This window comes from Lagopus leucura, unplaced genomic scaffold (assembly GCF_019238085.1).
Source record: "Lagopus leucura isolate 7727_CA_CO unplaced genomic scaffold, USGS_WTPT01 Super-Scaffold_73, whole genome shotgun sequence".
Taxonomy (NCBI): Eukaryota; Metazoa; Chordata; class Aves; order Galliformes; family Phasianidae; genus Lagopus; species Lagopus leucura.
This window is the reverse complement of record NW_024962252.1, coordinates 48,264,907-48,290,685: the sequence shown is the minus strand read 5'-3', so window position 1 is coordinate 48,290,685 and position 25,779 is coordinate 48,264,907. Positions and strand designations below refer to the sequence as shown.

Here is a 25,779-nt window from a genome sequence, read left to right as displayed (position 1 = left end):
AAAAAAAAAGAGGACAATTAAAAAAAATAAAATAAAATCAGTGTTTTGCCATACCGATAAAGATTTGGTATGGCAGTACAAAGAACCATGTATTTCTAAGAACCTGATTTAGTACGTGAGACCCAAGGTAGGGAACAATTAGCTAGACATGGAACAAAACAGATAACACGAACAAGACAGTGTTCTCCCAAACATATGAAGGTGCAATGCATGCTGTTACGAACCAATGTGAAACAAAACCACACACTGAGACAATTAAAAAAAAATAATAATAATCTCCCAGGAACAGTGTTTAAAAATATTGCTTATTAAAAAAAAAAAAAAAAAAAAAAGGGCGGGGGGGAATATAAATGATGTAAAAAAAAATTAAAATAAAAAAGTCTGAAATGCTAGTGCATAGTCAATTAGCTAACATCAACATTTGTTTTCTTCCCATATAAAGCTCTACTGCTCCTTTTACACTAGCAGCATGTCTACACGCTAAGGTCTTTAGCAGCAAAACACAGTATTCATTTGGCATTTACAAAATTAAATTACTGAATAAAAATATAATTTTTCTTATAAATCTATGTTTCATACAGTAATATTTTTTTAAAGCAAGCTAATTAACCCCCCAACAGAAACACACAACGTATAATGGCCTAGAACCATAAACAGAATGAAAGAGTATTTCAAGAGGAATGGATGTCTGAGCATTCACAAACTGGATCAGTTTTCCCTCTTTGCACAGACTAGCGCGTGTAGTAATGCTTTTTTACTTCAATATTTTACACCAATGCATTTTGTTCAGTGATTTAAAATACATCTGTTTGAGTACCTGCTCTGTTATTGTAAAAAAATAAAAAACAAACAAACCCCCACCCCTGGATAGCACATCACTGAAATAACAATACTGGTGTATCACGTCTGCTTGATCTCAGAAAGTACAAAAAAAAAATTGCCTGTATTGGAAGTCTGCACTTAAGATCATTAATTACTGATTAAAACTTTGTACCTAATAATTTAGGCAAGTATCATTCATTCACTCAAAAAAAAAAAAAAAAAAAAAAGAAAATTCTCTTAAGTTGGGTGAAATCCAACAAGAAAATATATGCTCAGTGACTAAATGCACTTCGTGCTCTCCCAACTGTTGTACCACAACAAAGATAGGCTCGTCTCCCATTCACGAAAAGTCCTCATGCAGAGGAACAGGGACTTCCCAGTGAACGAGGAGTGTTTGCCAACCATAATGCTTCTCCGGAGAAGTCCGTCGGCCCTTTCACATCACCAGAGTCCGGGTTGGGAATGCGGCCATGTACTTGCGTGCCTGGTCGGTCAGGGCCATCTGGTCCTCGGTTTTCCCGCAAGACGCCGACTCCCAAGCGTTGTTCAAATGCTATGTTGGAAACAAGAGGAAAGATTTGGGGTGGACGTCAAGGCATTTGTTTGTGGGCCCCCAGCTGCAAACCTGGCAGTAGGTATCGAGCAAGCCTGCACTAGGGTGCTGTGCCAGCTCCAAAGAGAGGGGCCCCTCAGAACAACAGGAAAAAAGCTACATCCCTGCATCTCAGCTTGTGACTGCAGGGGTGGGCAACCAGACCAGCCGCACAACAGCACACCAGCAGAGCCAGGATTCAGTGGCTCTCAAGTTCCCACTCACAGTTTATTCTCTCTAAGTCCATACTAAGGACTCTGACGACCCGAGCACAGCGAGCAAGCAGCTCTGTGCCCGAAGCTGCTTTCACCTGCGTGGAGCAATTAGCATGTGCCTGTGAGCAGAGCTCCTCTGGCAACAGAGGAGACGTGGGGGGACCCTTGGCAGAAGCAGGATTTTAATTATCAAGAAAGCCATTTTGCTTCTTGTGGTATTTATGGAGGTTAGAGACACCATTTAGTATAATGTTAAACTGAGATAAACATATCTGCACAGAAGGCTGTGCACAGTCTGTTTATTTACTCCCTACACATACAAGATGTTTCTCATTGCCTTAAGCTATAAACAGTAATGAAATTTCAAAGCTCCTGGAACTTACCAGTATTACACACACACTCATATACGTGTATTGTTTTTTGTGCTTCAACTCTTTCAATTACTCAGTTTATTTGTTTTTCCACATTGAGATATTCACTAAACCCTGAATAAAAACCATATTAGATACAGACAGCTAAGCATAAATTCCAAAAATGTGCATGACCGTGCTCATGAAAGCTGCCTGCCAGCAAGGGGTTCATGGGACCCCTCAAGATTAAGAAGGTCTAAGCCCAAGATCCACCAAGAAACACAAGTCAAGAGAAACCTTTCCCTGCTTTCCTCTACTTTCAACAAGGTTAATCTTTGCAGCTCAAGATCTACATCACTCAATGAGGTGGCCAAAGCCTTCTCAACACTTAGGGCACCAAGCAAGTGTACTTACTGAACTGCAAACTGGCTGCTAAGAACAGAAGCACCCCAGGATGCCCATGGTTCTTTATGCTGCTCCTTCTAGTTGCTAACCGTGCAAGAGGATCCTTAAAGTATCCTCCTGAAGAATGCTCTTCGGGTTGTAAACAGTGTTATCCAAAACATGTGCAGTCAGAAGGCAGCATAGGAAGTGCAGATAATTTCATTACAGGCCCTAATCAGGGCACTGCTACACAAGGACAGAGGTTCTCTGCTCTGGAAGGCTTGCAGCCTAAAATGGATAAAAGCAGTGAATGAGCTGTGTGACCATGGTGGGGAAATGCAGGTTAGTCCTCGGGTTCCCCAGACATAGCTCTCTCTTATCTGTAGACAAGTTCCAAATATTGTCTCTGCTACTGATGCCTTTCTGCAGGCTGAACTCCTGCTCAGTTTCAGTAGGAGTTCCCTGTGTAAAGGAGAAAAAGGTCCAGCCTCAACTCATTAGTTTCTACAGCTTTTTGTGGGAAACCCGCATCTGTGAAATGAACAAACACACAGCTACCTCTTACAAAAGTGGTTCAGCCTGGGCAGCTTGTGCTGTGAGCCTTGGGTGCACACTGCAGCCAAAAGCAGGTGTGACATACTTTTTGCATATGACACGCCACAGATTCTTTTATACTTCAGTTAAACAACTCCCAGGGTAACTTTTTCAAAGGTGCCTACATCAGCTGGCAACCCACAGTCTCCTACTGATCCTCAGTGGGACTTGGGCACCTGCAAATACTTTCCCTTGCTATTTTAGAGGCATTTGCATCAGGGACCAAAGTAATTGTTGCCACAATGCCATCGGTTTTGCTTAGAAGTCAGGTACGGTCTGTCCATCTCAAAAGCAATTGGCAACTACAAAATATCCATCATTTTGAGGCAGAGAAATATGTGTCCATTCAGTACTTCCCTGTGACCTTTCAAAGCTTCAAAGTAACTGGTTAAGAGAAGTTAGAGCAGCAGAACCCTAGGAAACTGTAAATATGTAAGGGAAAGCCCATCCATCCCTACACGCCAGTTTTTAAAAAATGGAAGTAACTTGAGGCAAGTAGTGTCCCAATTTCATTAATTACATTTCATTGTTAGTACCTACACTGAGCTCTTTGTATTAACAGCCATGTGCTTAGGAAAGAAAAAAACAAAATCCCCATCCCGTATCTCCCACATCTCAGCAGGCTGCTGCACGTCACTCCTTCCACCTGAAGCCTGCTCCTCACTCTGCTATGCCAGAGGCGTAGCAGACGCTGCACGGGCTGCAGCCCCCTGTCCTCCCCTCAGAGCCAGCTGACCCCGCTGCTCCCTGGGGGAGCAGGGTCCCCAGCACACGTCTGCCCCAAACTTCTTACTCAAGCTCTCCTGGAAAGACAGCACAGGACAGTCCACATTACTCAATTTTGACCCTGGTAGTATTTTCCCAGAAATCCATTACACTATTTTTTTTTTTCCCCCTTCTCTTCTGGGACAATTTACAATGCAAATTTACAGCTTACATTGAGCTCTCATTGAAGACGGTGAGAGCTTGGAGAATACAGAAGGATTTGACCCAAAGTAGTGTATTCACTACAGCGGCGTATTTCAATTTTACCCTGGGGAATTCGGGTAACATTTACAGTAGGTATTTTTAATAAGCTTTTCCCATCCGAAGCCTTGGCTCCGAGCAGTGAGCACATAACAAAGCACAATGCCTTGCCTTGCCAGCCCTGCCGCGCGGCACTGGAGGCACGTGTGAAAGTCATCTGAAGGCGAGAGATTCGACTGCCGCTCTTGGCAGCGAGCGCTGGGTCCCATGACTGATGCACAGCATGTTGCCTGGGCTGAACATCCGCAGCTAATGGATCGCTTAGCAAAAAGGGAAAGCAAAACTGGAGGCTGAGAAGCACGGCGCTTCCTTCCATGCCAGAATCTCGGTGAGTATTGACAGGACTCTGCTACTGGAAAGCATCACTGCCCTGCAGACAGCAGCATTTCCAGGACTTATGAGAAGAGAGGAGACCCGGGCAAATAGCTTGGGGTACACAGGAAAACAGCACAGAAACAAAATTGATATGTTCCTTGTGGAAAACACTCACTGTGTCTCCCCTATTGCTCTGCAAATCAGTGGATGAAACACAAAAGCTATGTAATTAGAAGCCAATTGGCTTGACCCAAACTCACTGACACTGATAGGTGTGCTTTCATTGATTCAGTGGATTCATTCCATTTCAATTCAGCCATCTAAGAGTGGGGTGTTCCCCTCTTAGCCAGTGGGGAAAGAACGAGACTTCTGTGGTATGATTAATTCCATATATGTCTTCTATTGGCTGAAAGAGCAGAACACTACTCTTAATTTTGCTATTAATTAAAAGAATTTAAGCCTTCTCTGCCAGTATTTCCACAGCTGCATTTTGCTCTTCCATGCACAGCAACTTCTTAAGTTACAACTGGGACTCGTGAAGAAGCAGCTATGCTACTGTGAGTTCCCATAGCATAAAATCACAGACCTCCAGTCTTTTCCTGATGTGTCATTCTCACTGCTTCATTTTTTTTAACCTCAGTAATCCCCTCAGCACATCCTTCTCCTGGCAGTGGGACTACCTCACTTATCCTGCAAGGTACCTTCAGCTGCCCTTGGGCAGATGTGAGCAGCAGTACAGACTGTTCAACTGGGATATCCAGTTAAAGCACTTTAAATAAAAACCTGGACCATCTAGAGAAAACAGAACCGTAAGGAAAGAAAACCTCATGGAAATTTGCTCTTTGGACTTTAATTAAAATAGCCAAAATGTTTTCAACATCTAGAAAGCTCAGACTACCAGAAGGTATCTCAGACTTTTTCCCTATTGCAAAAAGCTGGCCTTCTGGCTAAATAATCTGCAGCACATGCCACAGAAAAGGTGGCTTAGAACACAAATGTAGAATTCTTTCCTTTGCAGTGAAGTGATCAATGCCATAGCTCAAAACAAAGCATTTTCCTTGCACTATGGTAAAGTATCATCTGGGACAATTTGGTTTTCTACTCCATGAGGATGAGAAAAAAGGAAGCCCTCCTAGACCAGTTAACTACTCCAGTCCTCTACTCCATTTGAGAAGGCAAAGCACCATTCCTGTTCCTCTGAGGCATGGGATGGTGTTTTCCTAAATTCTGAGGTTTCTGCCCATTTTCAGAATTACAGCTTGCTACATGTGTGAGAATAGGATGGCCCAGCTCCCCAGCTTTTATGATAAGTCTGACATCAGTGCTAGCAGAGCCACTTGGTGGCACATTTAAGAGCTTAACTCTGAAGCCCTTCATTAGACAAAACCCATGATCAAAATGTATGAGCTTTCTAAGATTAATGCGAGAGATATGGAAATGGTCTGAGAACCTGCAACTCACATTAGGATATTCAACACCTTTCTAATTGTGACCTTAAGTAATTTTATTTTATTCACAAATCAGAACACGTTGCAAATGGCTGGTAGTCAAATGGTCCATTTTCTGCAACAGCTCTGCAGCTTCTCAAAGCAGAGACCTTTGCATCTGCAGCAGGCAGCTACATCTGCTGAGTTGTTCACAACCTAAATTCTGCTGCTCTGGGAGGAAAGCACCCAATGGCTGACCTGTACTTCTCAACCACCTTTTGCTTCTGTCACTTATGCAAAGCACAGAACATGAGAGAAAGGATAACACCCATAGGGGACAAACTCAGGGCTACTTCTCTTTCCAGTGAAAATCTTGAAATTCCCAGGAATTGAGCACAGCGTGTTTCCCCCTTTCCCCTTGATTAATCAAAGAAGGGAATAAGACTATGTGACCCTCTTGCTCCTCAGGAGTCACAGAGAGGAGTAAAAGAAAGGCTCCACTTGAAATGTGCTGATGCAGGAGGGTGTGCTGCCTTGCCCGTAAGCACTGTCTAACAACAAGCTGCAAATGAAATTCCACAATTCTTTTTTAACTGAGGAAAATAAGATAATGACAGCTCACGATCATGAAAAGGTTAACCAAGTAACTGTTTTAAAATCCTTTAGACTTACTCTTTAAAGAAAAGGGTTACATAAACCACTGAAAGTCAGGAAATTCGAGCTGAAACGTGTCAGTCTGTGGTTAAAAAATGGAAAGTGACAGGAGCTATGGGTTTAAGAACATTCTCTTTAGCTTGCAGGTCTTTTACCCTGCGTTGTTTCCTTTGTTAGTGGGGGAAGAAGATATCAAAGCAGTGCTATTTTCTTAAAAGGTTCCATTTCATGGTGTCTTTTGATAGCCCGCAGGGTTAGGTGGATGGCCTATGATTTAGCCTACTTTTCTAACTGTTAAAATGTCTATGTTAGGATAGTTTGTATTGTGCACTGCTACTTGTGTCACTGGCTACAGAACATAATGTGAAATAAAATGTAACTTTTAGACAGGAACAGCCAGGAACATCATTTTTATGTAACCTCTTGGTGCAGTTCAAGCGAAACTCAGTACAGATCTTCAGTCTGCCTCAATAAGGTCTTCAGACATTATCCCAAAATCTTAACCCTTGAAGAATTTCTTGACGAAGCCAAGATCTCTGCAGTGAGACTGAGTATAGTTTGAGTGACAAAAATGTAGGATACTGGTTGCAGCTAGCTCCAACAAATATAAAACAAAAGTACTTGGGATTCATGCAATGCACTCTAAGACCAGTTCCACCCTAAGACAACACAGTGGGATGGCGAGACATCTCCTGTTCCTGACAGTAAAAGAACATCCCATACGCAACCATGAGATTTACTGTGCAGGACAAAAGTGCTGGCTGAATCTTCATATCTTACCAGAAAAACCCTACATACAGATGCTAATACACCCAACATTTTATGAAGAGGGGAACAAACAAGAGTGTAAACCCAAGTTTCTCTACTGTTTTTCTCTCTTGCACTAGTGCAAAACTGATAGCACCCTATTCCCAGAGTGGTTATATCCAGCTACCTGTCTTTGCATGCCAAATGCTGTGACATACTGTTCCTCCCAAGTTGATGGTGAATCACGATGTATTCATCAGCAACTATTTACCAAGTTGTGCATGACCAGCTCTACATCCTGAGAGTTTGCATGGAACATCTGTAACTAACAAGACTCCAGTGAGTTTGTGGCCAGACACGTGCCTTTTTCTTTAAGTACAGGCAGTGAAAGTTACTAAAGCAATGAAAAATACTGCAGACTTATAAACATACTACTTCCCTCTTACAAAAGTTTAATTTTAAAAAACAAAATAAAATTTTAGGAACAAATTGTATTAAAAGCATAACTGTGGGGGGAAAAAGAAGTGTAGCTCATTCTCTCTGCTCTCTCTCTCTCTCTTTCCCTTCTCCATGCACACAGCCGAAGGAGGAAAGAGTGCTGTAATTCTTACTTGGACTAGAGTCAATTAAATTTGCTTAAGTCAGAAAGGTTGGATCAGACCCAAAGTATTAACAACAGCAATGTAAACATACACAGACACAATTATATTTCACTCCGAAGAGTTCTCTAGTGTTTCATTTCTACCTGCGTGGAATCAATGGATTGAGTCCAATATTTATACGTGTCCGTGTGTGTGTATGCCTATCTGTATATGGGCAACACAACAAATTATGAATCAGAAAGTGTAGAATGATAACATGCTAACATCTGATCCATGCAAAATGCTACAAGTCAAAACTGAAGCACAAATGCCAGCATTTTCAACCGCTTTGCACCCTTTAGACAGGTCATGTCCTCTCTATAGGTGAATGGGGAAAAGCATTAGGGGCACAGCAGTAGTATATCCCTTTTGGCATGCATCAGACCCAGATCGTGGCTCCTTTCTGTACTGTACAGAACCAAATACCCCTCTGATGTGAGACCAAGCAAGTCTTACAGCAGAGGAAGCAGATGCTCCTTCCTAACCAATGACACCAAGTCCAGCACAGACAGCACAGTGAGGGACAAATGATACAGCACTGTTACAAAACGCCTGTGTTTTATTCTGAAAAAACTGTCTATGCCACAGACACAGTTACCTCTAGCCTCATTTTTGCTTACATTTCAGCTGAAATGCTCAACGCTTCCTCATCAGCAAAGAGGGTTACATATTGGTACACCAAGAAGCTGAATCTAAGCATTCATTTTGGGGCTTCTTACAACTGCTTTGTCTTTTGGTTCAACACTTCTTAAGCACTGAAATGAGATGGAAAGTTCTTCTTAACTCAGCTTCTACTCAAGGAAAAGTCCTCTTTATCCAAACAAAAAGGATATCTGACTTCTAACATGCAAAACTAAGGACTTTTCCTGACCAAGGAGTAAAGAATGGGATCCAGAACAACCTACAACCTGACTTATGTAAACTTCCTGACCAAAATCAGCGTAAGTTAGAAGAGAAGGTTAAACAAGCTCTTTCATTTACAGCGGCTTGTTAAGAAATTATTTTTAGATAGCAGGAAACAACATTGTTATGCTCAAGATCAAAAGTTCCTACTTGACATGCACCTTAGATGCTGCATTTTTATTACAGGCAGAGCACAGGCAACCACCATGTAACAAGACAACACACATCTCTACCAAAATGTTAGCTAACTCAACATTTTGCCCTAACCTTACTAAGGAGCATGGGATATGGCCTCTTAGGTGTGCCCCCAAATGTGTCCCCAGAGTGGGAGCCATGGGCTGTTCCACCATGAGATGGTTCAAGTTCAGTGCCCAGATGACCGCCCCTGAGCCTGAGTAGCAAGGATGTACTCCTGATGTTTGATATGCAAAAATGGGCTGTGTGTAAAATTTTAGTAGCTTACATTATAATGCCAGGCTAGAGATCCTTGATGCAAACCCTGTTTTGTTCATTCTTTGTTATTGTAAATAACCCCTTATGTAAATTCTGAATAGAAGCAGGAAAAGAAAGGATTAGCCATGTAGACTGTCCGAAAGTCAGTAACTGCGGTGTTATTTATGGTTTCCTTTCTGACGTGACTCACTCTGGAGAATGACTTTCTCCCAACCCACCCATGTGGAGAAGGGATAAAAAAAATCACTTATCCACCTGCCTCAAAAACAAAGGTTGTGGTGGAAGGATAATTAATCACTATCTACACTGTGTTTTGTTCTCTGAAAGATGTGTGAGGGCCCGATCTAAAGCCCACACAAATTGACAAAAAGGCTGCTAAGGATTTTGGTGGGCTTTAGGTCACACCTAATGGAAAATAAATTTATGTATTTGAAAATATAGCAAGTTTATACATTTGCTGTTAACACCACGAACAACCACAGCTACCCAAAATCCAGCCTGACACCCAGCTGACATTAAAACAGTCATAATATTAATTCTGCTCAGGGGCTCTACATGTCCAGGGAGTGCTAAGGAAGCACTGCAGACCATCACTCACATCTCCACCTCTGGTGCATCAACAGAGCAGCCCTTGGGGACAGACCCCAGCCCCGTGTCATGGCAGCACAGTGTTGGGCTGCAACTGGCCAGGAGTGCTGGCTGAACCTGTGCTGGCACAGCTGGGCTGCCCAGGTCCATTCTCCCAACCCAAGACAGCTGACAAGCTCTGGCCAACGCCGTGCTATCAACATACATACATACAAGTGTATGTTTTGTTACCTGCAGTGGGCTAGCTAGTGGCCGGTTCCTAGGTACAGCAAATGTTTTGTGGAAACTGCTCTCCTCTTCTGACACTGGCATCTTTAAAATTGAGCTGGTAAGAAGATTCTGAACAAGGAAGGAAAGAAAAAGAAAAAAATGTTTTCAGGTATTTAAGAAAACCACTTGAATTTGAATGTACTAAAAGCAAATTCAGCCTGACTGTGAAGCAAGCAATGGTGGGCACTGCCACAAATGCAGCACTCAGCCTTAAATTCCCAAGTACAAGAGAAACATCAATTTAGAATAATCTTGGTGAGGCACAGATCCATGCATAAGCCAGGCCTCCTTTGCACAAAACAAAGCAGAGCCTCTCATTCTTTTAACAGTTTTAACTCCTCAGTCCAGTCATTCCAATACACAGACGCAGTAGTTCTCCAAGAGCACACTCTATGCAGACTGCAAAGGCTGCGACTGCAACATCAGCTACCTTCTATAGGCATCATAGCAACCTAATTAAGAGCAGGATTTTGATTATTACGTGTTTAATACAGGAAAACAATACAGAAGTAATGAATAATGCTTACTTGTGAGGAAGGTCAAACAAAAAAAAATGCTCTCTTCCTTTTAAGAACTTTACAGATGTAAAACAAAATAATCATTTGGCAGTGTGAAAATATGCACTTACTGGCACATCTTCCATGGAAGATGCATGTGTAAAGAGCTGAGTGTTCAGGTTTTCTCCTTCCCAGTGGTTTGAGCAAAAAAAATTTCCAGCTTTATCTGTAGGAGACTCCACCTGAAAGCAGGAAAGGCACCGTGATAAAACCCAGCATCTAACTGACCAGAGAGAGATCAATCTGTCAGTTGTTTAACAAATTGAACAAATATTCTTCACAGCTGCACATAACACACATTTACAGTACTTTCTTTTACTGCAACCTTGCTCTTTGTTGAAAATGATGTTCAAGGTTCTCAAAAAAATCCCCTAATATAACTTTGAATACTTGCACTCAGTGTTCTGTCAGTATTCAAGAGTTTAATCCTCTAAAAAGGACAGAGAATATATGTATTTTTAGAATTTTAGTGACAAAGTGATATAATGCAGCATCCCCAAATGTTCAGGTTTCTAAATCACTCCATGTAGCTTGGTCCCCGTGGGGTTCTTCTATAGTCTTCACCAGTATTAGAAAGATTCAATCCAAATTCCTGTCTAATTTTTTTTCTTTTTAAGTTTCAAATGAAAACTACATTAGAACAGCCTAAGCAAACCCCTGCTGAAAACAGCAGAAAGACTTCTATGGAAATCAATGGGAGATGAATTAGACATGCCTAGTACACTATATAGAACTGACAGTAAGATCTTGGGGCTCACATGAAAGAAAAACAGACACAGCTCTTTAATAGAAAAGGTATTGGCCTAAGTTTCTCAGCAAAGAGGGCTGAATTAAATTGCCTCAAGTAAGTTTGCGATTTACCTCTTGTTTGATTTTCTTCAGCAAAGGGGGTCCACTTTCATGTAGCCCTGCCACTATCGCAGATTCCTCTGACTCCTGCTTGATAACGTCCTGCAGATCTTCTACAAGATGAGTCGGAGTTTGAGGCTGAAAGGAAGAAACGTTACACACGGGTCCCAGAACATCCCTCTACACTAATATCAAAGCAACTTTTATCATTGTTTCCTTCTTACCAGCATCTTCAAAGGACCATATTTGATTTCCTGAGCTGCAAGTGCGTTTTTGAATGGAGTGGGTGTTCTTGGAGAGCTCTCTAATATCGACCTCTTGATTGCAGGAGTTCTGAAACTTTAGAAAGAGGAAAAAAACTTTAAAGGAACTGGATGGAAATATTAACTCCTTACAAAAACACATGCATAAAAGCAATCATTGTGGTGAGATTTTGACAAATATTTTCCTTCAACCATATAATCTGTTTTGTTCTTCTGTGTCCTTCTGGAAGAACATCTATTTAACTTGAATAAGGTGGAATGGCTTTATTTAAAAAAAAAAATAACTGATGAGCCTATGTGCATGGTAACAGCCTTCCTCTGCAGTTACGCAGTGGAAGTCTTATTCCAAACTAAGAAAAATCTGAATGCATTAGCACATAACTCTGCAGGAAGCACACAGTTAGCCAGAATTTTGGGTGCATGCAAACCTGTAAAAAATGAACTCTCATGAACCTGGCAAGGCAGCGTGAGAAAAAAACTTACATATGATTTTCCTTCTGAGTTTTGAAAGTCTGGTCCCTGTGGAATGGGGTGGTAACAGCCACCTTATGGCCACACACCGGCGTGGAGGTTAGTGCAGGGTTGTCCAGGTTCAGATTTTCGTGACTGGGCGATGTGTTTAAGAACTGTAGACACGAAAAGAAAAAATCAGCAGGGCCACCTAGATTGCGATGCCGACTTCTTCAGTTGACTTTACTGAACAGAAGAAAAATAAATTGTTTCCTTCTCATTGCCATAAGTGACTCTCTTGTCCCTACCATATGGGTAGGTGTGTGTAGAGTACCTGACTATGTGTAAAAACAATATTCTGCAAACTATCTGGTTAGAGCATTCAGAAAGTAAGGACTAATGCTTCTACTGTGGGAAATCATAAACAAGATGACACTCCATTCCAAACAAAAACCATCTCTACCACTTAAACATCTGATGTGGATTTTTTGCAAATAGAGTGTAATTAATATCAAGAGCTTGAGAACAAGAGAAAATGAGTAGGGGATGTTTCATGAAGAAACCCTTTGGAAATGGGGTTTCTACAATTCCACAAATTTTTATTAGGGGAATCTAGATACTTCTGAAGCAGTAAATAAGGCAGATATGACAGGAAAATAAATTTCTTATTGTCTCTCTCAAAACAAAGTGCTCCATTTTCACAACATAAAATGAAATTTGCTGCCTACAACGGGTGTGTGTTTTCCGCTGACTGAAAAGGAGGTGGAGATAACAGTTTGAAGAAAATTGCTTTTCCATGAGTTCCTCTTGGCAGCCAAAAATATGGCTTCCATTTCTAATATCTATAAATCTATGAGTGTTGTGGTATCCTTCATTCAGACACTGATTCACCAGGTTACCTGCTGGACTTCACGTGTACCAGATTAGAAAAATACGGTATGTGTGAAAACATGGATTTTACTGGACAAGTGATATATGATTAAAATACCTAACACATAACTGGAGATATGGTGGGAGATCATTATCTTGCCATCTATATTCTTCATGAAAAAGTATTTATCTGACTTTAATGCCAAATCAAGGAAAAAACAACAGAAACAGACAAATGAAAACAAAACACTTTTAAATAGTGCTGCAGCTGTGAAACAAAGCAGCAATGCACAGGAATTTCAAAGTGCACACTGGACAATTGTAAGAGGTAGACCTTCTCCTCATTCCTATTCCACTCCGCCCCACAATTGGAATTTTCTGGTTGTTGCCAGTTTGTCTCACAGCCTGAATGCTATTTAAATGCAGTTTGGGGTTTTCTAGGTCAATGAATCATACTGTAAGTGGACAGTGATGGAAAGTATTACCAATGATCAGAAATGTTTAACTCTAGTAGCTGAAGGAGTTAACAGCGTGAGCAAAGCAAGCAATCACAATCCCCTACAAAATCAAACCAAATCAAAAAGAAAAACCCAAGCTCCACAGATGAATTTGAAAGAAGAAAATCAACAGTTAGCTTGCAGATGATCTACACTCAGTGGTGAAGACTAGGAATAGTGAGAAGATTCAAAAATTGAGTGAAATCAACGAGTGCAATGGTAATTAGTCATTTGTTCCAAAGGATTAGTTTCTAAATTGTTAACACTGCAGCGACTTTTGAGAATTAGTAACAGCTGCGCAGAAGTCTTGATCTACCTGCGAGGGAGAGAAGGGCAGGCTTTTGACAGGGGAGTGCTTAGAAGTTGAGCTGCTGCCATCAGCCAGTCCCAAGGTGCTACTGGGGCTACTGGCTAAGGGGCTGGCATGCCCTCTCCTTTTGCGAAGGACCAACGGAGTCGCACTGCCCTGCGAGGCAGACAAGGACTTTGGTGAGCCAGGAGGGCCCTGACTTGACATGGTTTTGCTCAGGTTTGAGGTGGGGCGTCCTGGAGGTCTACAAGCACTGGCCCCTCCATGTTGCTGCTGCACGGCTCTGCCTGAAGTAGTTTTGCCAGCCAGAATATCTGTGTCTTCAAAGAATTCAAAACTGCTGAGATCACCCCATGATGAAGGATCCTGAAACAATGTGGGAGGCACGGAGCCATAAGACAGTATATAGTGCCACCTCATGAAAATGCAGTGTTAGGATACAAAGACTTTCCCAATTCAGTTCTGCTTGACCGTGTTTATTTGTTTACTGATTCTCAAATCTCTTATTTGTGTTTTCGATCTATATGTCAAGCATATCGAGCTAGCACTCTATCAGTGTTGGTGAGGTCCTAAAGAAACAGTCAGTCAAATGATGTCCTTGCTATTGGCTAGTCCAGCATTTTCCGTGCAGAACAAAGACAAAAAATCGTTAGGAAAAAAAAGCATGTGCCTTAGACTCCCAGCCAAGATTGGTCTCCTCTGAGCCAGCACAACTGCTCTGGAGGTGCAGAAGGGGATTTGGCACTGCGTAAAGCCGACCCCTCCGCTGCTGAAGCAGAGTGCCACAAGCAAACATATTTCCCCTCATCATTCCTGTTACACACAGTAGCCGGGAGATCGCGATGGAAAAAGGACATGTGAGTGTCACTCAGCTACCTTGGAGTTAAAAACAGTGTTTCCAGTTCCTCACATATGCTAGGGCAAACCCTTTTTGTTCTACGAAGCAACAATTGATGCTACGACAGGAAATTTTTAAAAATGATGCAGATACATGATCAGCCACATGTAAACCTACAGCATGTGTCACTTCCAATCTAAAAAAGTATTATTTCACTGTTTAAAATCTTCCATGGTGTCTCTGCTTTTAGCTTAGGGAGATGCAACACAGTAAGAGGCTGTTTGAAACTCGTAATGTGTCATTCACTAATCACATTCCCATACCAAAATGTAGCAGGAAAGGGAGACATGCACAGAAAGCAAACGCTTCCACACTCAGGGGCTTCAATTACAAGCAGACATATGTTGTTATTTCAGAAGCTAAGCTTCGGATCTTGTAGCAATTAGAAGTTACTCAGAAAAAAAACCAAAAACCAACAATACTTTTAGGATGGTCCCAGTTCCTCTCCCCTTACTCCTTGACCACACACAAATGCACCTGAGGCGACAGTTCTACTTACGGAGTCTATTAACTGGAGTGTTTCTGCAAATTCTAAGAGATTCTTAACATTATCCAGGATGTTGCTCTGGTGAACAATCATGCACCGTGCAGGGGACGCACTTTCCTCAGGTAAGCAACCATGATCCACTGGCGGAGATGGAGTACAGTGGTGATGTTCCCCCAAACAGGAAACAGGTGCATTGTCACCACTGGTCCTGGTATTGTCAGCAACTGTGGTGCTATGCCAGCCGGGGTAGTTTGCTGTGTGGTTCTGTGTCTAAAGGAAGAAGCAAAAAAAAGGAAAGGGGGGGGGGGGGGAAGGCAGAAGGAACTTAGCAATGAAATTGCATAAGGCGTCAGATGCCACTGGAGGAAAGATAAAAGTAGTTGCATCATCATCTAAAAACTTATGCCTATGAAACAATTGTCAAGATGTTTCCTTTCATCAGTGCAAGACCTTGTTTTAAGTAATTTCAGCACTGTGTTAGTTATCCCAAAGTTACCTCATAATTCACTTCCAGGATTATGAATGTGTGTCATGACTAGTAGATTATCAATTTGTACTGCATTACTCCAAAAGTTCAACAAGTGTCTGCAAGTCATTTTCTGTGAGAAGCATGAAATGGCAGGGTTTCCCTAATGAGCACTCAGCACTGTAGAACACTAAAGAGTTTAGAGTTAGAGTTGCTTTTGTTTACTTATCTCCTTCTCTTCTTCTATCCCTGTCTAACACTACAGCTTACACCAATGCAATGAAGAGGCTGTCAAATCAACGTGGTTAGGAAAGCAGAAGAACATATTAACAGAAGTTTCTTTCCAGTGTGATCATGCAACAGAAGAAATTGCAAAACATTAACTAAAGTTAAAAAGTGGCCAAACTAACGTATCGTGCATGCAGTTGTTTTTACTATTAATTTAAATATTACCCCAAAAAAAACAAAACAAAACAAAATAAAGAATCTGCTGGCTATCACCTTTCTTCCAAAATGATTTGTGGACTCTTGGCTTTGGTGATGGTGTTAAGTAACTAAGTGAGGGTTTTCACATATGAACATTCAATGGCACATACAACAAAGTGTAAGAATTCAGTAATAGCCAGCATTTGTTCCACACATGCAGTTATGAAGGATCTACCATTATTTGGAGAAGTAAAACAAACTGTCAAACATGCACCAAGTCTGAAGCTTACAAAGTGTATAAAACACAGCTGAAGAAAAGAATACAACAGAGAAGAAAAATCTAACGTATAGGCACTACATTTTCATCACATGAACCATTGCACACTTTGAAAAACGCAGTTCCCATTGGTTTAAGATCTGTGGGATTTTTCATTTGAGTACAATCATCACATTTCCAACATTATGTAATGTTACAGAGCCCAGCCCTGCTCCCACTTTGCAAAGTAAAATACCTGCAAATCGAATTTTTTTTATCACAGAATTTACAAAGCAGATACAGAGTATGCATGTGCTATGTTTCATCCTTTTTAAAACAGAAATATAGAGCCTCGATTAGTATCAAAGGCAAAGGGGGAGTAAAAAGTTAAGAAGACAAGCACTGGGGTAATGCTGCTATCCCTCCATCCAAGCACACAGTGACAATCTTACTGGTAATGCCTGCTGCCCTTTCAGTTCATTCTCAGTCGACATTAGTAGCAACTCTAATTCCTTTATTCGTTTTTCTTTCTCAGGGTCTTCATCATTATAGTGTCTCTGAAATTAAGAGTTAAGGGAAAAGAAAAGATAAAGGTCTGATAGGATGTAGCAACTAAAATGCTCGTGGCTTGCCGTTCTGTGGTTATAATAGCCAAATTAGACTCAAAAGATGAAACAAATGTCAATCGTGTTTTCCACTATCAAAGTCCCTGCTGAATTTCAGTTCAGACATTTGAAATGGAGAAAGCAAAATCTATCATGCTAGAAGACAACTATTGTGTGTTAAATTCACTTCAGAAAAAACAATTATTAGCCAGGTCAGAACTCCCCCACCTTCCCCATTTTCTCTCTTCACACATATTACATTAAAATGTTTCCTTAATGTAAGACGTCTGCATTTTGACTTAGCAAAGGTTTAACAAATTGTCTCTCGAAATGATGTTCAAATTATCTACCTGAATAGCTGCAGCAGCTGGCTGAGGAACATTGACAATATTTACATGCAGTGCTACTGGATATGGGATCTGACCAGGGACCTAGGCCAAAAAGCAAAAGAGACTAAAAGTTATTACTTCTGGCATATCACCTGCCTACATTGTGAATCTGCTTTAAAAACACATTTGCTTTTGCAAGCTTAATATTATAAAGAAAAATTTACAAGCAAAACAAACAGCTTTTAGAACATGACAGTGAGTACTACAGAGGGAGAAAGAACATTTACAAATGGAGCATGTACCCTCCTGATGAAAAAAATAAATAATTTGTAGATGCATTTGTGAGATGTTTCTATCTCAAAAAAAACAAAAGATGCAATTTTTTATCATTTAAAACTATATTGTAAGCATTTAAAGCAGAGGCCTGTTTAATTATTAATTTCATTATTAATTGTTAATGGGAATGGAATCAGATTAAAACACTACTGTTTACTTGGTTCTGATAGGGAATCCATTCAGAGTATGGCCAAAATGAACCCAGAAGGTTTTGAGACAGAACACAGAGTTAATCAGATTTAACTCATTTTCAACATGTCTACATTCACCACTATAAAAAATAGCACTCAAAACATTTCCAGTAGTTACAAGATGCTAAATATGCTGAACCTGACTCCACCTGTATGTCAGCAGTGGATTTGAAGCAGGCATATACCCATCACTGCTCAAGTCCAAACCATCCTCACCTGACCCCAAACATAAATCAATTCTCCACGAATGGGAAAAAAACCCCAAAACTTTGTTTTACTGGAAATCAAACGAATTGCACCCACCCATCCCACAGAAGGAAACAAAACCGAAAAGCGCTTCCAGGAGCTTACGTTTTGTGGCTCAGCAATGTGATAGTAGGGGTAATCATTGCCCAGCGGGGCCTGGCCGGCCCCGGGGAGTGGGCCTGCGGGTGGGTTGTGGGCAAAGGCCATCAGGTGATTGCTCTTCTGGAAGCCGGTGGCTGCCGAGGGCAGCCCGGATTTGGAGGACTCCTGCAGGTAGCCCTCCTGCTCGACCTTCCGGCGCATGGTGGAATTCCAGTGGTTCTTGATAGCATTATCAGTCCTGCAACAGAAACGTGTACGCATGAGGGGTGTTATAAGTGAGGCTAATAGGCAGGAGGACGCTGTTAGCATTTGTTCGAACCCTGAGCAATGCTCTGACCTCCCCCTGGCCCTGGCCCTTACAAACGCTACCCTCGACCTCTCAGGAAAGATGCTCACTGTAAAAGGGAGGGAAAAAGACAACTGAGCTACTGTTGTTTATACGCTGCCTGAAGCATTTAAAGCATATAAGCCTGAAGTACTCAAACTGCAAGCAATAAATACCATCAGCTTCACCCCATTCCCATGAGGTGAGGTGACACTGAGCCCAACACTTCTCTGATGTTCCCCTGAAGACTACCAGCACCACCTTTGCAAGTCTTACTGTTTTATTGTGACTCACTACTGGAAAGAAAGGCTATGGAGCACAGCTGTCAAAAGACCAGCCTCCAAGCAACTTTCCAACTGACCACCTAGGCAATGAGAGCACTGTACTCTGCACACAAACCTGGTAAACAACACTGCTGTGATGGCTATTTGCCTCAGAAAAACTGAGGTTCAAACTCTCCGAATCATGGGCCAGAAAAAGTAAACTTAACAAATCTGTGAGATTGTATACAGTCAGCAACTGTTCCTCCACTTGAAAAAAGTCACCACCACATAATAAGGTTGAAATTAATATCAGTGATGTGTGGGGGCTACATAGAAACTTTCCAAGTGGTAACTGCTTTCTTGCCTTCTTCTGGAAGGTGGAAGCAGCTTATGGAATGCCCACTTGAAATGATATCACAATCTCAGGCATTGAAGATGCTTCAGCAAGAAACAGGAATAAAAATGGGAACAGAAAACCCTCCTCTGCTTACAGTAGTTGCTCAACACACTTTATGTTGAGTCACTTCTACTGTACAGTGAGTAAGACTCTGAATACCTAAAAGTATATGTAACTTGTGCATGTGCTTTCAATGAGATAAGTATTTCCAGGACTGCAGCCCAAGGAAGTCAGCTTCTCCAATTTTATATGAGGATTTATATGTGGATTATAGGTAAATACCTTCTGGATAATTCATGAGCAATGGCAAACGCTGAAGCAGCCTTCTCCTAAATCATTCTGAGCCAACATACTGGATTTCACTTTGCAAGTGCACTCTTGGCTGAATGTAAACTAAGTTCCACTTGCAAGTCTGACTGTTAAATTATTTTCAATTTTGTCAATTATTGAACATACATTCAGGAAACTTGTACAGTCTTGCTCTACTTACTGCTTTTTTTTGTCTATGGCAAACATTAAAAGCATGTAAAAATGTCATGCTGTTCCATGTACTGACCAAACAGCACAGTTTCCCACTGAGACAAAAGCACATTGATGTCATTGGCTTGCCAGGTTTTGATTCCAAAATTTTCTATTTATAATGCAAAGGCTGAAAAAGCCTGCTTGAACCTACAGCTTTTCCCTTTTTTCCTATTTAAGAGCTGAAGGCATATGTCATTACCGTCCAGGCAGCAACTTTGCAATTTCTGCCCATCTGTTTCCCAGTCTCTTGTGTGCCTGGTAAATAATTCTATCTTCCTCTTCTGTCCAGGAGGTTTTCTTCACTTCTGGATTCAGATGGTTGTGCCACCTCTCCCTGCACTGTTTTCCAATTCTTCCCTTCAAGTGCTTAGCAATGACCGACCAGCGCTTTGGACCATATTTCTGCACGAGTTCTATTACCTTCAAAGAAGGACATAAAAACTGCCTGTATTTAATGATGCATAATGAATCAATGAAAGTTTTACTGCAGCGGAGAAGTATTTTCAATGACATTTTTCAAAATCGCTATAGAAAAACTAACACAAAATTAAGGTTCCCTGTTTCCCCTTTACACTTTTACCCAAAAGAAAAAAATCTCGTAACAGTTATGGCATTTCTAGATTGCATTTCTACATTACAGCACTATAAAGCAAAATTAAATAGTTTGCATAGAAAACTTAGAAATACTTAAGCACTGATAAGGCAGTATCAGTCCTGCCTCAGGCAGTTACAACAGTTAACACCACTCAGCTCTCTGGAAATTTTGCCCCAACACATGAAATCTGTTATTAAGGTATTAATTAAATGGAAGGGAAAACTGATTACCCTTTGATCCTCCTCCTTAGTCCATGGACCTTTGATAAGTTCTGGGTTTAACACTTTCTGCCACCTGTGCTGGCACTGAACATCTGTCCGATTCTAATGAAATATAAAACACACAAGTAGATTATTCTTTGAAAAAGATGAATGTAGAGTGATGACTCTCTTATCTATGCGCCTCCAGCATATTTCACAGCCAACTATGATTACTAAGAGAAAAAGGAATCATACAATAGGTCAGAGAAGAAGGTGCCCAACTATCATTTGGTCAGTGCAACTGTTTCTGTAGTTTTTGCAGTTATGACTGTATACCCCAGACTACACAACCTCAATCATCATCCTCTGGCGCAATAGCTGTTGTGCTTCTGCTACAGCTGTAGCGTTCACAAAACAATTCTCTTTTAAACCACTTACCCAGAGTTCACCAAAGCTACTTTTTTTCTCTGCACTAAGACATTTTGTTTCAGCTTTACATTGACCTTTGATCATGCAACACTCCCTGGCCCCCATTTTAGTCTGTTTGATGTTCCCTGGCCCTCTCTAAGAAGTGAAAGAAAAATTAAGGCAAGGGCTTCACAGAGTTCTAACCAAACTTTTGAGGTCTCCAGATGTGGAGGTTTTATCTCCCGCAAAAAAGTAACTACAAAAACCACTCCCCTTTCCCTTACTTGGAAATCTCTGATAAAGAGTTGTCACTAGAATTGGAAACAGAAACTAGTGTCCACCTACAGGAAGGAAATTGGCAATGACTTTCCAGTCTTCTGTGCCATTCTGTTCCACAAGTTTCTTCAGTTTCTCATCCTGAATCATTAAAAATAAATAGATAAATAAAATAATTAATATCATGATCTCTTATGATGCAAATGAAAGGCACTCAAAATTAAGTTGCCCACTTCTAACTCTGTATGTATCTATTACTTTTGTTGGCTTGTGTCTTGAGAGTAAGAGGAGGTGGTCTGCAGTCTTCTTGTGTTTTTAATTGCCCAGATCCGGAGGTTTTTCTTCTTCCATGGATTTTGGTAGGCTCTTTACAGTGCTGTAGGAGAAAGGCTGATTTTTTCCATGCTCTCTGACTCCCATTTTACTGCTCCCAGCAGTGTAACTGTTACTCTGTTACTGGATTTACAGGAGCGCTTGGACATTTTTGATGCCAGGCATCACAGCAAACAATGACACTGAGGCACCCAGCTGTCTGGGGACCTCTGGAAATCACAGCCTTAAGCTTTGAATGTCTTGCAAGTAATGGGAGTTCCAGTAATTTGTTCATTGCTGGTCCGTTTACAATGAAAGCACAATAAAATGAGTGCTCCTGATGGCTGTGAGGGAGTTTTGCATGCTTGCAACAGCAAGAAACTCAGCCTACTATTTTTAATGATAAGGCCAGAAATATAGACCCTCGAGACAAAAAAGCAGCAGTATCATGTATTGGGAAAGATCAAGATAGGGGAACTCACAAGAACTGCCCCAGGAGATAGGAGGAGGGCAATGACCCCCATGGTACCTCCCTGGGCACTCCTGGTCCTCGTGACATGGAAGAGGCCACTGGGCCACGCAGCCATCACCACCACAGCCACTGCCATAACAGCAGGCTGTGGATTAAAAAATAAGTGCTTGCAAAAGGTGACCTGCCTCTGTTTATATATCAGTATACGTGGTCAGAGAGGAGAAAGTCAAAACATAACTCAATAACTGTATTAATGCATTTCATAATGAGAACAAACCAGTTCAATGGCCATGGGACATCCACCTGGCAAAGGAGTTTGATATCAGAATTTATCTGGAAAGTCAGCACAAGGGTACCATGACTAAGGCATTATTCTGACCTTCAGAGGCAAAACACATCTCAAATGCTCAATTTTGGTACGACTGGGTTTCTTTCTTCCAGCTTTTAATTTATTTCCTCTCCGAATCACAATGGTGCAATTAAAGTGCAAATTTCAAATGGCACAAAAGTACCAGCAGTTTCTGCCACAGTTGTTTGCTGCTGTGGGACACAGAGCACACATAGCAACTGCTCTCAAACACAAAGAGGCAGCGGGAAGCGCCCAGCACTGCCACAGGTGACTCTGCTTCTTCAACAGGGATTACAGAAGCTCAAATACCTGCAAGGCAGACCGTGGTGGACATTTAAAAGAAACCAACGATCCTCAACGTGAAGTAAAACGCTGCATGTAACTAATGGGTCAAAACCATCTTTATTCTCAGAGCTGTCACTGCTACACTCTCCTTCTGACTTCCCCCATGCAGGAGATGACCGAACTGGCAATTACCTCTTCACGGGTCCATCTGGTTTTCCCTAGGTGACGTTTCCCAGCCTTAGGAAGCAGGCCGTCGTAATCATGGTCGTACATCTCAACATCTTCTTCATCGTCATCGCTGCTGTATATGCTGCAGCAGGAAACACAGCAAGACACAGAGCGGAACGTGAGGACTGGAGCTACTTAATTACACAGCGCACAGAAAACACACAATCTTTACAAAGGTTACACAGATAAAAGTTTTAAAACTTGCACAACAAGATTTTGTTCTGCATTCTGTTGTTCTTGTATTCCGAACTGGTTCTGCTGTTTCTGGTATCCACAGATACAAGCAAAGGGCTGGCAGCCTCCTCGCTGCCATGCATGTTTGGACCTGCTCACACTATTAGATCGGTGGTGAATTACACATTTGGCAAACTTTCAGCCAATGGGGGTTTCGAATTAGAACACAATGTTTGGGACAATAAAGAGAACTGGAGGCTGTGTCCATTACACAAGTGCACGCTCACGATCTTTAACTCATGCCACAAGTTCTGAACAGTGTTCGTGGTTTGCTATGGCCAATAGGACAGGTAGCTGCATGGCTCCCAAACGAGATACATGAATACAAAAGGCTCACCCATAATGACCTTGTTCGAGCCCATGTTTATGGGTCCTGTGTGTGAAGACAGAAGTTTCTGTGATGAAGTGAAGCCAGTGAGTGGTAGCATAAATGTGGACAAGCATACAGAGTATCCTGCAACCAACCAATGAAGGATTGAGCCACTTTGCACTGCCCATTTTGCTAATTCAAGGCTTTATTACCTCTATTCCACTTCTAAATACCTCATATTGTTTTTGACACACTGCTGCTCACCTCCTTCATGACTAAGGGATTTCCCCAGAGGCTATCAGGGGTAAAAAGGGCTCTCACCACTCTCACAAACAGCACTTTTCCCCCAGTGAACCAGGACGGCTTTGCAAACAGGGCTGCCTTTCTGCTGGGAAACATTTTATTTCCAACTTCTGTGATAGGAACAGCACTTTTGACACTCTGGCAGAGACGAAACTACAGCGCTCAAACAGAAACAGTGTTATGTTATGAGACGAACAACTGCGCTCTATCTGATGGCACAGAGCTATGGGATGTTACAGGATGACTAAGGCAGTCAAATACAGTCATTTTGTAATAAGGCAATTCACTACACCCTAATTCCCAAGCATTGTTTATCCTGTTTTCCTGTTTTCGAGAGACCACGTTTTAAAACAAGCTTCAGCAAAGACGCAGACACCTCAAACGCGGGCTGTTGAGCACACACCCTTTAAAGCACGCGGGGTTAATCGCGCCTTCACAGTCTGCAGCCCTGCTTTCTGCCCCGCTCCACGCAGGACGCTCCCCATCGTCTGCTCCCATGTGTATGCCCAGCTGCCGCGGCGGCCACTCAGCGCCCGGGTCACGCACCGACAGCGCCGTCGGCTGCCGGGGCGGGCAGAGCTCGGGCGCTCATCTGCCACCAGAGCTGCTCGCGCGCAAAGGGAGCTCTGCGGCTCCCAGGAGTTTGGCAGAGGGAAGAAGCGCATCCCGCCCGCGCCGCGCTGCTCCCGGAGCACGCTAGGCAGCGCGGGTGGCTCGGCCGGACCTGGCTGACGGAGAGCCCAGCGCGTTCCCCGCGTCCTCCAGCGGCGGGAGAGCATCCCGCGCCCTCGGGATACTCGGAGCCCCCACAACTTTCACCGGCGCAGGGGCTGAAGACTGGAGTCAGAACAGTGCCGGGCTCTCTCTTAGAGCAACCGGCTAACGGCGGGGGAGGGGGGGGAGCAGAAGAGAAGGGGGAAAAAAAAAAAAAAAGAAAAAAGAAAAGAGAGGGTGGAGAGGAAATGACTCGCTGTTGCCGCTACCGCGATTGAAGGAATTCGGGCAGCAGCAGCCCCGCGGGCACAGCCCTCTCCCTCTCCCGCTCCGCGCCGCGCCGCGCCCCGCGGGGTTGGCGGCAGCCCGCGCTCCGCTCCCGCCGGCACGGCCGCTCCCGGCAGCGGCCGAGTCCCTGCGGGAGGCGCCCGCGAGGCGCCCGGCCCGGCAGCGGCAGGCGGGGTGATTCATAGCGGCACCCCGCGCTCCGCGCCACCCCGCGCTCGCTGCCACGCCGAAAGCCCCTTCTCCTCGGGAGCGGCCGCGCGGCCGCGAGCGCTGACGGACGGGGCCGGCAGACTGACGGGGAGAGGCAGAAGCGCGCCTCGCTCCGCTGTCACAGCGCAGCGGGAGGGGAGGGGAGAGGGGAGAATGCAAAGAGAAAGAGAAAAAAGCCTCCACGTGTCCGACCCGCCGTCCGCTGCTAATTAGACAACAACCCCGCGCCAAGCGCCCGCCCGGCAGCGCAGCGGCGAACGCGACCACGAGGTTCTTACTACCGCCCGCCCGCCCGTTCCGTCCCGTCCCGTCCGGCCTCGGCTCGGGCACGGTGACAGCTCCGCGGAGCGCACCCCACAGCCGCCCTCCGCCGTGCTTGCGGGCAGAGCCCAACCTCGCGGCGCGCAGCCGCACCCGTGGGGCAGAGCCGCGCTCCTGTGGGGAAGAGGCAGCGGCTGCGAAATAAAATGGGGAAATAAATTAAAAAAAAAAAAAAAAAAAAAAAAAAAAAAAAAAAAAAAAAGAAAGAAAGGGAAAAAAAGAAAAAAAAAAGAAAAAAGAATAAAAAGAAAAAGAAAAAGAAAAAAAGAAAAAGGAAAGAATAAGAAAAAGAGAGAGCCCAGCCCCACGCCCGCCGCCCACCTGCCGTCACGGCCCGCCGGCAATGAATGAATGAATGGGACGGGACGCGCTGCCCGTCGCCCCGACAGCTCCCGACAGGCAGCCCTGGACGGGTGGGCAGCGAGCTCTCGTCTCTGCGGAGCGCGGGGCAGCGCAGGGCGCCCGGTACGTCCCCTCGGGGCGAGGGACGCTGCGGAGCCGGGGCGATTCAGGTGCGGCGGGGGCGGCTGCACTGCCGCCCCGTTACGGGAGAGCTCTTCTCCCGCAGCCCCGCGTCCCGTGTGACAGCGCGGACCCCCCGCCCCGTTACCTGTGCCGGGGTCTCCGGGCCATCCTCGCGGCGGCCGC

The 25,779-nt window shown here is 43.3% G+C and overlaps 1 protein-coding gene across 8 annotated transcripts; it reads right to left on the bottom strand.

The window, feature by feature from the left end:
* Positions 1 to 1,021: 1,021 nt before the first annotated feature.
* On the bottom strand, positions 1,022 to 25,779 carry MYB (MYB proto-oncogene, transcription factor). Of its 8 annotated transcripts, none has more exons than XM_042887386.1 (16): positions 25,742 to 25,764; positions 22,716 to 22,833; positions 21,175 to 21,246; positions 20,452 to 20,544; positions 19,826 to 20,046; positions 18,123 to 18,357; positions 17,266 to 17,346; positions 16,763 to 16,867; positions 15,175 to 15,432; positions 13,784 to 14,143; positions 12,134 to 12,276; positions 11,612 to 11,726; positions 11,400 to 11,525; positions 10,610 to 10,720; positions 9,943 to 10,050; positions 1,022 to 1,375 (listed from the first exon to the last, which is right to left on the bottom strand). In XM_042887386.1, the coding sequence occupies exons 1-16, from the start codon at positions 25,762 to 25,764 to the stop codon at positions 1,259 to 1,261; spliced, it is 2,286 nt and encodes a 761-aa protein (XP_042743320.1). In that variant the 3' UTR covers positions 1,022 to 1,258. The 8 variants fall into 8 exon arrangements, with proteins under 8 accessions (XP_042743320.1, XP_042743338.1, XP_042743329.1 ...); XM_042887404.1 differs by having other exon boundaries at positions 15,223 to 15,432; XM_042887395.1 differs by having other exon boundaries at positions 16,772 to 16,867.

Coding starts and splice junctions, on each gene's coding strand:
- MYB (XM_042887386.1), bottom strand. CDS start 25,764: ATGGCCCGGAGACCCCGGCACAG. Junction 17,347..18,122: donor ACATTGCTGAGCCACAAAAC/GTAAGCTCCTGG, acceptor TTTTTGGCCTAG/GTCCCTGGTCAGATCCCATA. Junction 14,144..15,174: donor CACTCCAGTTAATAGACTCC/GTAAGTAGAACT, acceptor ACATTGTTTCAG/GATCCTTCATCATGGGGTGA.